Source organism: Antedon mediterranea, chromosome 6 (assembly GCF_964355755.1).
Source record: "Antedon mediterranea chromosome 6, ecAntMedi1.1, whole genome shotgun sequence".
Taxonomy (NCBI): Eukaryota; Metazoa; Echinodermata; class Crinoidea; order Comatulida; family Antedonidae; genus Antedon; species Antedon mediterranea.
In genome coordinates this window covers 5,389,180-5,404,546 of record NC_092675.1, presented here as the reverse complement: position 1 = coordinate 5,404,546, position 15,367 = coordinate 5,389,180, and the positions used below count along the sequence as shown (strand labels likewise).

The window sequence follows — 15,367 nt, the reverse complement described above, 5'->3', positions numbered from 1 at the left end:
TGTTTACAAAATTAGTAAGCTTTTTTTTTGCGACAACCGACAGCCTAGGAACAAGTTAGCTCATGTTAATTCATTGTGTGCATGCGGGAAAGTTGGGATACATTTCCTAATTCTATTTCGTGACGACCAACAACACATCAATACAAAGGTCCTACTTCGTCGGTTATTGCAAATCAATAGCTCTCTATTAACACACAGGAAACTATTACAGCCATTTTCATATAAATTTCACATCATAACTTAGTTAATATTTTTTTGGAAAATAGTATACAGGAAGTTAATATCCTATACATACAATACCTTTTATATTGTATGAACTTTAAGTGAAATGTGTTGTTGTTATCAACTGACCCTCTTTATGTTGTTTCTTGGAAATATGGTCACATTTTAAAATCAGGAAACTAGTTATTTTATCTATGATACAATGCAGTTTCTTTTCTGTATTGACATTAGATCAAAGATTATATAGCGTAGCTACCCTGCCCAAGATAGATAACTGTTGCTAAGCTCCTATCCTATAACACAACGCTCCCATGTAATTCCATGGCCCCCGGAATGGCGGCCAAACCAACGAGTAAAAACAAATAGTGTTTATAATAGTGATAGTTTAATAATTTATTTTCTTAACAATTATAGTATTAATGTATCAATGATAATCATTGTGTCTCAGTAAACTAACTTGTAGGCCTAGCCTATAAACTCATCAAAACTCTTGCATTCATCCAGTTAATTTTGTACACTGGAATTGTGTCTATGGGATTACAAATATCTTGCGCAGTCATCTATCTTGTGCTGCATAGCGGCGCTATACAGTACAATCTTTGATTAGATTACGAAATGAAATACACTGCAAAAAGTTCAATAAATAATTCATGACTGTTATAATTTTATGCAATGTAAAATAATAAAATACTATTAATCGTTAAATTAACATACATAATTATCAATAAAATTGATGTTATTATACAGTAGAACCGCTATTAAAGGGACACCTTCAACAAATTGTCCCCTTAATAGAGGTCCCTTGAATAGCAATCAATAAATATTTTCCTTTATTCATTTCAAAGGAACGTATCTCCTTAAAGAGAATACGTGTCCCATGTGGGGAGGGGAGGTTGACTTATATTTAATATGAACTGATTTAACTACTGCAAAACGGCTGTGGATGTTTTGTGATGAATCATCATCATATTATTTTAAAAAAGTTGACAATGCCAATTGTGTTAATGATAATGACTCATATGGGTGATGAAAATTAGCATAATATTTTTCATAAATAGTAAATCTGATAAACTCCAAAGCAACAATAATAATTATCTAAATTCTTCTACCGTAAAATTTCAACACGCGCCAGAAACTGTAAGCTTACATTAATATCATAATTAATAAAAACAGAGAAACACCTTTAACTTCCTGTTTAACGTGCAATTTGCGAATTAACATAAGAACAGCCTAGCAACTGTAACACAAAGCATCAAACTGAATATTCAATCTGATATATGATTAGATGGCACAAACAACAAGGAATAAATTACTCTAAGTGTTTTCTGTTTAGGTGTTATCTAGCGATCTCAATTTTTATATCTACTCTAAAACCAAGGACAGTCATATCAATATTCATTGTTTTTGTTTATTTAGACCAATTTTTATATTCCTAAATCGTGTTGTATTTCATAATAGTAAAAATGAGTGAGCGAACACAGAATTTGTTTTAACTTTTGACATTTCCTTTTTATATTGCATTTAATATATCAAACAGTTTGTATAAGAACATTAGTTATTCATAGACATAATATAACCGTTGCACTACTTCAAACGAAAAAGGAAATTTATAAAGTGGAAAAAATACTCTCGGGGCTACGCAGCTGAAAATTGGACAACTGCGGTTTTAATGGTACTGTATGTTCAAATATGGACAACTATTTTTACCCTCAATTTGGTATGGTGATTTGCTGAGGTCAAATCAAATTGATAGTTTTACACCATCATTTAAAAATAATCATTTTAAACAAACATAGTGAAAAGGTTTTGAATAATTTTATTGTAAAAGAGATGTTCAGACTAATGAAAAATAGTCTTTGTCAAACTACAGTATGTACTATGATGAAAATATTTTTGGAACTAATGTATATTTTATACAAACAAATAAGTACTCCATATTAAATGAATTTACCAATGTTATCAATAAGCCTTTTAGAATGAATATGCCTAGATCATTGGACTGAACATGATTGGTGAATTAATTGTTGACAAAAAAATTGTCCGTAATTAATTATAAATTAATATAATCAATTTTTAATGACATATTCTTGTTATTCTTATTAGTATTAATATGGAAAATTATATTAACAACAAATATTGAACCAAACTCAAATTTGAAATTTAATTGATCCACATGATGTACATTATCATTTTTAATGAATGTTTCTGTATAGGCCCACCTTTGGTCCTCGATTAGTAGCAGATCCTCAAAAACGTCACTTTACCGAAGTATATACCTTAACATAAATAATATAAACATTAGTACTTTCTACATTTATCCAAAATAAATTACTGTGTTAGGTTCAATTCTGGAAAACTCCAGGTTGTGTTTTAAATTTACAAATAATTAAACCTTCTCTGAAACACATTGTCAACTTGATACATAACCCACATTTTCTAACCATATTTTGACATACATTAAATACAGCAGAATTACACTGTATTTAGTGCTAATGTATACAATATATGTCCATAGATGGCACTCAAATTGGAGAAACCCAAGTTGTTTAGCTTTCTGTTAAACTAGAATCCTCTTAGTTACAGGCCAGCTATTGTGCTCATGGCGAGACAGGAAAGTGGTCTTGAGTAATGCTCGGTGCTTCGTAACTAATAAGTTTTGTATTCTGATAACGTAATAAAACATTGTCACATGATAGAATATGTCGCTATTCATCTTCTTTAACTTAAAACTTGCGAATCAATGTTCACCGCAGTCTCATTCGCATAATTTAATTTGTAACGTAACCTATCTTCCATCGGACAATCTTGAACGTATATTACACGGTTGTATGCTTTTAACCGTTTCCACAGTTGTAAATATACTTTACATTGTATGTACATGAAGACAACTCCTCCAGTGAAACCAATTGCAACAACCACTAGTTTGGTCCAGAAAGGCCATTCTAAGTTACCCTTCTCTATCTCGTCTGTTGTTCTTTCTATCAGTACGTATAGTGACCAGACAACACACGTTATTGCTATGAAATGGAAGGCAACCGAACAAAGAATTTTTCTTTTTTCATTGGCAGACATCTCCAGACTTTCCCACTAGAAGAATAAACAAAAATATTTTATAAACAAATGGTCTTAAATTAACATTCCGAATTAAGTATAAAACTACACCAAGACTGGATCTATTTTTGATTTGATTTTTGATTTTGTATAATTTTTTTTTTTTATTTCTTTCTCTAAGACCTAGTAAGTAGTATCTTAAACTGTGGTTATTATATTGCCTTCTCAAATTGTGTATTTTTGTATCTTTTATTGCTGATATTGAAATTAAAATGAAATGGTAGGTTGAAAAAAAAGTGTTTAAAAGCATAACTCAAAAAATGTAATGTAAGTGTGTGATGATAAATAACAGCCAGGCATATTATCATTTATAACATTTGCACTATATACTAGATTCATAACATAACATTAACATAAATATAGATTAAAGAATAATCCAAAACTATAAATTATGTGAGTCAAGTTTAACTAACAATAAGCTAGGAATTATAATGTATATTTTAACAAGAACTATACAGTTGCATCAATTATGAATAACAAATAAGCAAAAAATTGCAAATAACAGAGTAAATCCATCAGAATATGTCTAGCTCAGCATACCGCTGGGACATTATTACATTTTTTGTTTCCTTTAATTGTTATAGCATACGCTATGGGGTGCCAATAAAATATGGCCTTTATGTTTTCAGTAAAAGCAAGCACCTTGGGTGAGACATCTTGTTGTTGCTTTTTGTGATAAATACAATAAGCCTTAATAAATTTAGATAAAGTTGAGAATAAGTTTATTCAAAAGTTATTCAACATAAAGTAGATTGGCAAAGAGATGGATTGGTCCTTTTTCTGCACTATTGTACTACTAGGCCTACAGTATAAATATCACTGGGGTAGGCCTATAAGAAGCAACATGATTTATGTTTAACACAGGAAGAAGGCTCGTCTCCCTAGGGTGCTCAGTACCATATAAGGGGATCACAACACAGCGAGAAGGACCTCCTGAGAGACATACTTATGGACCTACGAAAGACAGTACTACTAATGCTGATGAGGCTTAATTAGCTTCCATTTATGCGAATGCAACCAATCATGTGACCTGACTAAATACAATAGCCTAGCCATGTATCAGAAAGTCCTGGGAAGAATAGTAATATCTTGTTAAGTCTCCCTTGATACACATACAGTACATAATTGCATCCTAGCTCGTATTATTGACTGCATTATACTTTAGTACAAAGTGTACATAAAATCAAATATTATAATTGTGGAGATATCGTTGAGGTCAAAAGTCACGTCCAATTATCAAGCATCATATTCTATGAGCATAACATTTTAAGTGAAGAGCATTTATATTTTTGTGTGTCAATTTAATTTTGTTGTTGTAATTATTTGTATCATATATACTGTAGTGTATACATAGTTGAATTATTTATGTACAAAGAATAGGTAAAATTAGAATTCATAGTGCGATATTTGGGAACATGGCAGAATTTTGCCGCTGAGGAATTATGAGAATATAATAATTTTAATATATTTTACACTACATTGAAAATAGTTGTAAACACTTTGTTGAAAAAACATATATCTCACCTTGCCAACTGGCTTTAATTTTGAGTACATGCGATATGCATAATGACATAACTCACAATCCTTTGCGTTTGAGCCTTTGATCCATTGATGTAAACAATGCTGATGAACAAACTTTAAACTCCCTGTACAAATGCATGGCATTATGAGTTGCGAGTCTTCTTCTGAACCGCAATGACATATCCGACAGATGTCACCTTGACTGGACGCTAGAGAAACCATCGACTGAGCGTGTGATGGACAATGAGATGGATTACACGACGATTCTCTGGACATCCCAGTCGGGGGCGTGTACCATGTTTCGGTGGATGCTTGTTCATACAGTTTATCAGAGTCTATGAATTTACTGTCCAGACTTTCATCTTTAACTTCGTCAGTTTCCACAACATCATTGATTTTGTCACTTATATTGTTTACCCCTTCAGACATTGACCGCTTTGGACTTAAGAGAGTGACCCCACCAGACAATGAGCCTTTGTCACTTATGAGGGGCACACTCCCTGTTAAGGATCTTGATAGAGGACTGGTCACTTTATAACTCTGAAAAATTGGAAAAAAAAAACAAAAAACTAATTATTTATTTATCATAAAAACTGGAATTAATTCAAAATTTGAACTTAAAATTTGTTCGTATTATTAGATGAATTAAATTAGGATCTTTGTCCGGATTGCCTCCAAATTTTAATGGAGTCATTTGTACCTATACCTTTCAGTGGTTCGAATTTGGTAAAGATCCGTCTTTTAGTTTTGACAATATCCTGCTAACAGACACACCCACATACAAACAAATAAATAAATATTGCATAGAAATGGAGATAACAAAATAACTTAAAACTACTCCTACACCTATAATATGTAAGGAAAACATCAATGTACTGATTACAATAATCATGTATGCTTGTAGCTATATACGTTACAGATGGCCTCTGCATTACATTATCTTGAACATTAACATAACAATATTATAACTTACGACATGAATTATAAAATCACAATTTGAAAAAAAAGAAGGCATTACAGTATCATCTTACGTTCGCTGATCCTTTGTTTATCTTTCATAAATAAAATAATTATAATTATAAAAAGAATTACATTTCAATTCCATATCAGATGTCATACCACATGGCGCATTCTATCAATCTTAATACATGAATGTAAAAATTGTACGTAAAAATAGTCGGCAAACTATTAAGGTCATTAAGATCATTTCCCAATATTACAAAATTTGATTTTTTTAAATATTTGCCGCAATAAACATGTTAATATGTTGAGCACCGATTAAGTAGATACAGTATGTAGAAATTATGTAGAATTTTAACTGACATTACACACAATAGAAGGAAAGAAGTATAAGAAGCTCATCTACAGAATTTAATTCTATTTCAACAAATTGTTGTGAGGTAATTTCCCGAATGATCGTAATCAAAACCGTACTGGGCTTAGTCTACTACCGTTTCTGTTCCCAACATCCATGTTGTTGATAAAGAAAGCCTATCTGGTGTTGATTATATACAGTAGAATGGTCAGGAGACAATGACTATACTTCGTCTTATCGAAGATTGAAATATTTTGTTAGAGATAGAGTATACGATGTTTGATTATATTAATGTAGCATTTAGTTTGCATTTAAACATTTCAATTATATTAGAGTACTTTAATAACTTAGAATGCGTACAATAAATCAAATCTCTATGAAATTAATGTAAAAATATTATTCACATAGGATTTAACATTTGTACAAAGTTAATTTTGATTTTCTAATCTTATTATTAAAATGAATTAAATTGTAATCAATGGTAGAGAATTCCCATTGCTGTACTCAGGCAATTTGTAAATTAATGTAACTATTCTTTTAATATGGATAGTAGAAGTTAACACACAAAATGAATTAAAATCTGATGTACAATAACTAAAAGATGAAACATATATATATATATATACTGTATATAAATCCAAAGGCAAATTACTGAAAAAAATGACAATGCTGTGGGTATCAGTGGCTGGATCTCAATGGAGATACAAAAATAAAAACCGAAAAGCTAAATCAAAACGATAAAGTAAACAGCCAGAAAAGTTAGCAGAGCTTTCGGGCAACACTAGCCCTTCATCAGTGCAAGTCTATTAACTGTATATATATATAAGCTGTGTTATCAATATCAGTTGATTTTATTCAATACGCTTTTACTATATTTTGTTTTGTATTCATTTGTGTAAAGTAATTATCTACTGTACTGGTATGTATCGATTATTGGTCGGGTTGGTGCAGAGGGGTGGGGGGGGGGGGGCAGGGTAGGGGTTGATAGCTGTTTTTTTCCTTTATACTTTTCTGTATGTAAATTAATTGTTATTTTATATTTGTGAAAGATGCACTTTTGTGCTAAGTCTGCCACCGAGCTAAAAGTGTAATTCCAAATAAATAAATAAAATAAAATATAAATGTATCAATATCAGTGTATCAGAAATAACATACAACGTACAATTACTTTCTTGGCCATTAATTGTTTAAATAATCTGCTGAAAAGTGTACAGGGTAATAATAGTTGGTTGCACAGTAAAACAAATTTACCATTTTACTTAAATTATTTATTATACTCTGGAAATAACAAACAGTACTGTCTGTTTTATACTACTATACTACTAATAAATTTGAAAAATGTATGACATTTTTTTCTTCCTTTACATTACAACATTCATACATATTCACATTGACGTCAATGAGTCAACACTGAACTTATTATAAAATAAAATGCTATTCTCCATAAAGAAATATTTACACATTAAGCTATAGCATACATTATTCGTCAGTATTTAAGATTGTTTGTTTGTTTGTTTTATCTTTATACTGGGTGACCTCTTCAGTCAAAGACTGATCTCCCAGAGGGCCCAGTTATGATCAGTGGCTGTGATGTACTAATACACCGGAGTAACCCCCTACTCGTCTCGAAAGATGTACTAGGTTCTTTAAAGTGCACATGAGCAAGTTGTGTACCTACGGTTTATAGTCCTTATCCGAGAAGACTCGTTCTACCACCAGAACCATGGAGTGAGTGAGCCTCGAACCCCTGCCGATGTTATGGCTACGTGATTACGGTTCCACTGTCTTAACCGCTCGGCCACTCACTCACTCTTTTTATTAGCATTTTAATTTTATCCAATGTTAATACTGAATATGAATAAACATTTAGTAGTGGACGTAGGTAAACGCTTTTGTGATTAAAAAGCGTAATTATCAACGGCATATTCGGTTTAAAATATAAATATTAAAATGGATGATGGGTTTTGTCATGTACAGTACTGTATGATATATTAGATTATTATAAACTGTGTATATGTAATCAGCTATACGACCTCTGTATCTGACCTCCTTTGAAAAATCCAAAATTATGTCCTGCGTGAGCCTGTTCGGTCGGCTCGGGATTCATCGTTTAAGCTGTTAACATCCAAATGGCGCTCAATGTATGGTAAAAATAATGGTTAAAATTAAGCCATTATTTTAACCTACTATATGTCCGCACACAATAATGTACTGTATTATGACGACTGATCAATGATGTACATTGATATTAATATTGATTTGGATGGAAACATGATATTGACAAAGATAATCATAAACTCATTTTTATTGATAGTGTACCTGTGCTGTATTATTGAAATATTATTTATGACATGTAATAAAAATTAAAAGTCAATACAACATTGTACATTAAAAAATATTGCCTGTTCATCACATACAGTTTTAATAACTGAGATGGAGAATAGCGATAATAATAACAATTTATTTTGATTAGATATCGTGAGTTCATTTGCATATTCGGCCAAAAAAAATTCTAAGAACATTATTGTCTCTGAAACGAATGACGTATTACAAAAAAGAATAAATCATTGTAACACATTTTTTTGGCCAGATTCTGACGCTACACAATGATTTTTAAGATTAAGGTTTTTATTATTAAATATTATTTTTATTATAATATCAACCACAGTTTATTTGAGAAAAAAATGTTCTGTGGTTTTAATATATAAAACATTTTCATTAAACACTTTTTTGTCATAATGCAAGAGAAACAAATGGCTACCATATTGTATAGAACAAAATGCTTAAAAACAGAACAAATTAAGTATCTATCAAAAGCTAAGTTAAATAAAGTATAAGGCTACTATTGCATCTGAAATTTCAACCTTGTTATTGGAAATTTAAGCAGACTTGTTATAGAAATAGTATAATTAAAATCAATAAGTTAATAACTAATGTATTTCTGATTGGACATCTCAGTAATTTCTACTCTAGATTCAAATTAAGATCGATGAAGTTGCATAGCACATGTAGAGTAAACTTATCACTGATGACAATCAATAAACGCATAGTACATACATGATGGCCATCATACGAATATAATCAAAATCGTGGCAAGGTCTCATTAGCATGGATGAGGAATGGAGGTCTACTGTAATGTTAATAAACTAGTTATGCGCAATATGACATTTAAGTAATTGTACAGGTAGATGAATAGTAATCATGGATACAGCGTTAAATTACTGTACTTTACTTTAAAGAGAAGCGGGTAAATACAGTTTGCCCAATTGAGATTATTTACAATATGGATTACACAACACATTTAGAAAATAATGGTTTAAATTAAACTATACAGCTTATTAAACCTCAGAAACAATGTTTGCTATTATTAGACATAATACATGAACATACTACACATAACAGTAGTACCACATGTTTCTCTTAACATTTTCATTGAGGAATGTACAGTATGTCCTCAGTATCCAAAGTGTCTTTTGCTCCAATCTTTCTGAGCACCACCCATGATACTGTACCCTTATTTAATCTATACTATCAAACTTTATGTGACAAACAAATTGTGATGTGCCTATACTGTATATGGTAGTGATAAGCCCAATAGTAATGATGATGACATGACATGTTCATATATGGGCACATCACATTTTTTTGTCACATAAGTTTGATACTATAGCCAGAGCTTCAAATACAACCGCAATACAGCTATATTTTGTGTACCGTACTTACATTTTCCACTGGAGATTCATCTTTTGAAACTTGCAAACTGCTAGGTATAGATTCTTCTGATGCTAGAGGAGCAACACTGATTTGGTGAACTGGCATTGTTAGCCGTCCTAAAAATATATATATATTTGCATTTTTTAACAGGATTATGTTTTCAATGGGCTACAATAGCAAGGAAGGATTTTGGATTTTTCAAACAAGAGCCTGAGTGCTACAGTAACACATAATAAGGGTGATGAATTACAGCTTGGAGATGAATTTTAGAAACAATTATGCATGTACTGTACTTCCATAGAGAATTGTAAAAAGTCAACTCTCCTCCAAAACCAGACTTTTCTGAAAAGTAAAGTAAATTATTTTTTTTAACCCTAAAAACACATCAGAACAACATACTTTCCAGAATACAAGCCATATAAAGGCTTGTCTACACTATCAAAATCTATGTGTAAAAAAATTTGATGTACCCATACAGTATGTATTGCTATGCTTAAATGGTAGCGATATTACATCATCATGTCATTAAATGGTCACCACACTTTTTGACACATAAATTTTGATAGTGTGGACAAGGCTTTAGGCCAGTCTAAAGGTGTCAGTATTTGGAGAGTTGACTGTATTACGTTTCCTAGAATACATTTGAATAATCCCTGCCCTGTGTCTGTCACCATTAGGACTTGAACAAAGACTTTTACAGTGGTTGAAAGATGACAAATAAACTGCCATTTTTCCTGCTTACATAACACATGTCTAATTCATTATACAACAGTTCATCTAAACAATACAATTAATTGGATTCTAGAAGAAAACAATCAATAATTTAAGTATAACAAACTGTATTAAGTTCATAAGGTTAGAGGTTAAAGAAAATGTTAAGTAGTATTTAAAGTACTACAGTATACTGTACATATACATATATATATGAGATCATGTTCCGAATATGAGCAGTGTTTCTATAATTTACAGTATGATTTATATATATATATATACATGATACTGATACCAACGTGAATATCAATAATATAAACAATAATTAAGACCAATTAGACAATTAAAATCAGTGTAAAAAGAGTTCCATTTTCATAAAGAAATTAATAAATATACCATACTTTTTTGGGGTGAGAGGAGTGAAACAACACAAATTATATTTGTCAACATTAAGTTAAATAATACATAAGAAAAAAAGGTAAAACCAAATCAAATGAACTGACGTGAATGTTGTTAGTGGCAACGCTCCATGTGGACGCACCATAACATTTTTTTTTTCTTTTTAATTACCAAACTGCAATACTACTAATATGTATTTAAACATCTGCAATTAGCAACCTAAAGTACTATGTTTCTTTCCTACGTAAACTAAACAAAAACACACAATTTAACCAATTTAGAATTTAATACAATATTGTTCATTAATTTCCTATAGTAATTTACTGAAAACAAAAGATGTTTAGTCCTGGTTTGATGATGATACAGTGTGTAATAAACATTTCTATATTAAGGAGTTGGATAGCCGAGTGGTTAGGACACTTGACTGTCATACAGATAGACCTGGGTTCCATTCCCGACAACTCCCGGTCCACTCAGCTGTAAATGAGTACCTGGTTGAAAATACTAGTGAGTGAGTGGCCGAGCGGTTAAGACAGTGGAACCGTAATCACGTAGCCATAACATCGGCAGGGGTTCGAGGCTCACTCACTCCATGGTTCTGGTGGTAGAACGAGTCTTCTCGGATAAGGACTATAAACCGTAGGTCCAGTGTACACAACTTGCTCGTGTGCACTTTAAAGAACCTAGTACATCTTTCAAGACGAGTAGGGGGTTACCCCGGTGTATTAGTACATCACAGCCACTGATCACTAACTGGGCCCTCTGGGAGATCAGTCTTTGACTGAAGAGGTCACCCAGTATAAAGATAAAAAAAAAAAAAAAGGAACTGGCCACCCTACCACATAATGCCGAGGCTTAGTACAATGAGCTCCTAACAGCTCATTCCCCTACGTTCAGAGAACACAGGACTCACCTTAATATTGTTAATAATTAAGTATTGGCTTAATCATATTTTATGATTTACATTAAATGAAAAATGGCATATACAGTACAGTAAATTACTGGTATTTAATGAAAAAATTGTAATATAATTTTTGTTTTATTTGCTGTCACACTTGACTGATTTTATAAGATATTACCACTTAAAATTCATTAAGAAGCTTTTTTCTGATAGATAATAAAATCCTTGAAAACGAATACTGTATAAAGTAGAAACTCAAGCATGTACCTAAACTAAATACTAATAACCATGATACTAAGTGTTATTATTAAAAATTCTAATGAAAAATGGCTTTGAATAATTTGGTATGAAAAAATGCATGATGAAGGATATTTAATTTGTTTTTTAATCATTATTCGGTCTATTTCAGTATAATACAAAATGAAAAAAATGAAATTGGGGAGACCAGGGTCAACCTAAGTGAACTTAATCACTGTAGCTGATAATGCGATAATGTTTGGTCCAAGTTACTGTAGGCTAAGTTAGGCATGAAATAGACTGATCATTTATTTTAGTTTCGGCAAAACACCTTTAATATATTGTGATATTTGTGTTAAATTACGAAAAAGGGTGGAAACCAGATATTGAGATGTGATACAAAATCAACCAATCAAATTACAAGGATACACAGGTGTGTTATATTTACAGTCACAGCTTTGGAACATGGAGGTATAAAAATACCATGTTTGGAATGATTAATGTTTAATACATAGGCTGTAACATTAGAATGGAATAAAGCTCCGTCTACACTGTCAATTTAGTTTGACAAAAAAGTGTTATGTGCCCAAATATGGTAGTGATATACCTAAATATGGTAGTGATATACCCAAATATGGTAGTGTTATAACATCATCATAATATATATAGGCACATCATGTGTTTTACGCATAAAGTGATAGTGTAGACAGAGCTTAAAGGAAATTATTTATTACAAAAAATAATGTATGAGGCTATTGACATGGTCAATCTCCTGTGCATATAGTTGAAAGTCTTGTTGGCACGGTATGGTTTTGCACAGTCCACCATAGAAAACCTATTATTGATATTATGTATTAGCCGATAGCCACTTTCACAGTAAAGTAAGACACAAAAGGATATTAAAGGTTCCTCTAATGTAAACACATCCAGTTATTTGTGTACACAACAAGCTTCTTTGTGGTCTATGACATTATTGAGGGTTTAAAAAGTGCAACCTCATCACACTGTAGGTACTATACAATAAAGCTTCAGGCCAAAGGAAAACCTATTCTATAGGATGTAAAATCAGACACACAATAGATCTTTATCTTCTGTATTGTATAAGTATCTATTTTTGATCAAATTAGTTCACCAGACTATAAATTACACCTAATACAGTATTTACTGTACATCATCACTTACAGTACTTTACAGTACTTTTATTTTTTAAGTATAACAATTAAAACAGTTTTTAAGCCAATTTTTATATTACGGTTATTGTACTGTATGGTTACCCCTATTTTGAGGTCAAGAAATTACATGTGGCCGAGTTGACTTGGGGCCAAGTTGTCTGGGGCCTGGTTGGTTTTTTGACAGGCTTCCGCCATTTATTTATGGTTTCACTTCCTTTACCCCTTTTTCATGAAAAATTATTAGACGCAATTAATCAGGTTGGATACAACTTTTTCATGTTGATTCTCTAAAATAGGTTTACTGTAAAAACCAATGGCGGGGAAAAAATTAACTCAGTCACCATTTCCTAGACAAATCTTTTTTTTTGGGGGGGGGGGGGGTGGGGAAATTAGTACATTTATTAGCTAGTGATGTTGATGCTATACTAAATATCGGAAGTTGGATTTATCTGTATCGCGACCTAAATAAAATGCGTCTGATTTCAAACATTACCGATAGCGATACATGAATGATTAGTCATCATTAACCACAAACATCAGATTAAAACATTTAAATGAAAACTAACTAGGCTCTTCCTGACAGTAGAGGGAACATACTAACAACATAAATAAATTAAGCGCTCAGAAACTGAGCGAAATACGAAATACAAAAAAAAACCACATAAGTTTTGTGATGTCACCAATATATAAATGTTTCTGAAAATAAATGGGCATATTTTGTTATAGGCCTATATGCCCAATAATTCTGGTCAACAACTTCAATTCTTTATCTAAAATGCACTAAACAGGTATGTGATGTAAACAGGACCAACGGCTTTACATCCCATCCGAAGGACAAAAAAGGCAATGAATGAGTAATTTACTAATACTAATAGATTTGTAAAATTGTATGACCTTACCTGGATACCGACGTCTGGGTGAAAATCCTAGACGATTTTTGCGACCGTTAGGCAATACCCTAAAAAGTGAAAATATGTTTTTTATTAAACTTGATTAGAAAAAGTAGAGATGATTAGTAGTAGAAAGAGTATTACTATATATTGGCCTCTATTCTACAACAGCAAACGATCGAGTAGGCTGGATTGGGTGTGAGTGGGGTCCGGGTGAGTGTGGTGCAGGGACTCGTAGGCCTACGAATTGTCAATCATTATATACCACAATAACCGTATAAACAAGCTCACTTTTTAGTTTGACATCCTACGGATTGCAAAGACAAAAAATCCACCGTAAACTAAACAATTAACACACTTGAAAATCAATTTTATAACGACGGTGTCTGCTGCTCGAGTACACTTTCTTTCTCGACAATCTTTGTTTATCCAGGAAGTGCTAATTCCATTCCAGACGTCTTTTCCACCCACTGCACTCTTGTGTGACCAAAGAGAAAGCCTAAACTAGTTAATTAACAGTCTGTAAAAATTGAGGGCAGCAAGCAAGTTATTTTTAACATCGAAAGATTAGAAGCCCGCGCACTCTCTCGATCTAAACGCAAAGGACATATAAAATGATTATCATATATTAATTATGGATAAAAATACAGTCCTAGTACGAAACAGAGGTATATTATAGAAAAAAAATACATCAGTCTCTTTACAATATGACAAGTTTATACTTACTTTTTTAACAAGCCGTTTAACATCATTTTGTCAATATATTGTAGCCTATTAATTTTTTTCGGAAGTCAGTTTTGTGTAATGGTGTAATTTCCAAATAAATTGATTTATTGATGTTTAATTTAACATTTTGCGTCAATCATCAAGAGAAGTAGAAGGTTGGCCTAAATTCAAAATACTACAAAAAAAAACAAACAAACAAACTTTAAAACTATGCTAGTGTAGGCCTATTGTATTAAACCCAAAAAAAAAAAACAAGCACCATGTAAATTAAATTACTATATAATACCATTTACTTGGGTATGTTACCATTTCATACCCCCCAAAAATAAATTACAGGACCCCTTATTTGAATAAATACGGTGTACTCTCATAGAGGTGGTTAAAGGGTTCTCCGTGTTTAAAATCTACAATATATTATTCATGAAAGCCTTGCAATTGCATATAACCC

General features: G+C 31.8%; 1 protein-coding gene across 1 annotated transcript; it reads right to left on the bottom strand.

The window, feature by feature from the left end:
* Window positions 1-42: 42 nt before the first annotated feature.
* Window positions 43-14,730, bottom strand: LOC140051388 (E3 ubiquitin-protein ligase MARCHF8-like). The gene is made up of 5 exons (XM_072096589.1): window positions 14,485-14,730; window positions 14,203-14,261; window positions 9,893-9,999; window positions 4,858-5,394; window positions 43-3,309 (listed from the first exon to the last, which is right to left on the bottom strand). Exons 3-5 carry the CDS (start codon window positions 9,986-9,988, stop codon window positions 2,941-2,943), a joined length of 1,002 nt encoding a protein of 333 aa, XP_071952690.1. The 5' UTR covers window positions 9,989-9,999; window positions 14,203-14,261; window positions 14,485-14,730; the 3' UTR covers window positions 43-2,940.
* Between the last annotated feature and the right edge of the window lie 637 nt (window positions 14,731-15,367).

Bases quoted from the DNA above. Each gene is read 5' to 3' on its own strand.
- LOC140051388 (XM_072096589.1), bottom strand. From the start codon at position 9,988: ATGCCAGTTCACCAAATCAGTGTTGCTCCTCTAGCATCAGAAGAATCT. The intron at 5,395-9,892 runs GTAAGTACGGTA...CCAATTTTTCAG, and splicing joins ATGAATCTCCAGTGGAAAAT to AGTTATAAAGTGACCAGTCC. The intron at 3,310-4,857 runs GTGAGATATATG...TTATTCTTCTAG, and splicing joins AATTAAAGCCAGTTGGCAAG to TGGGAAAGTCTGGAGATGTC.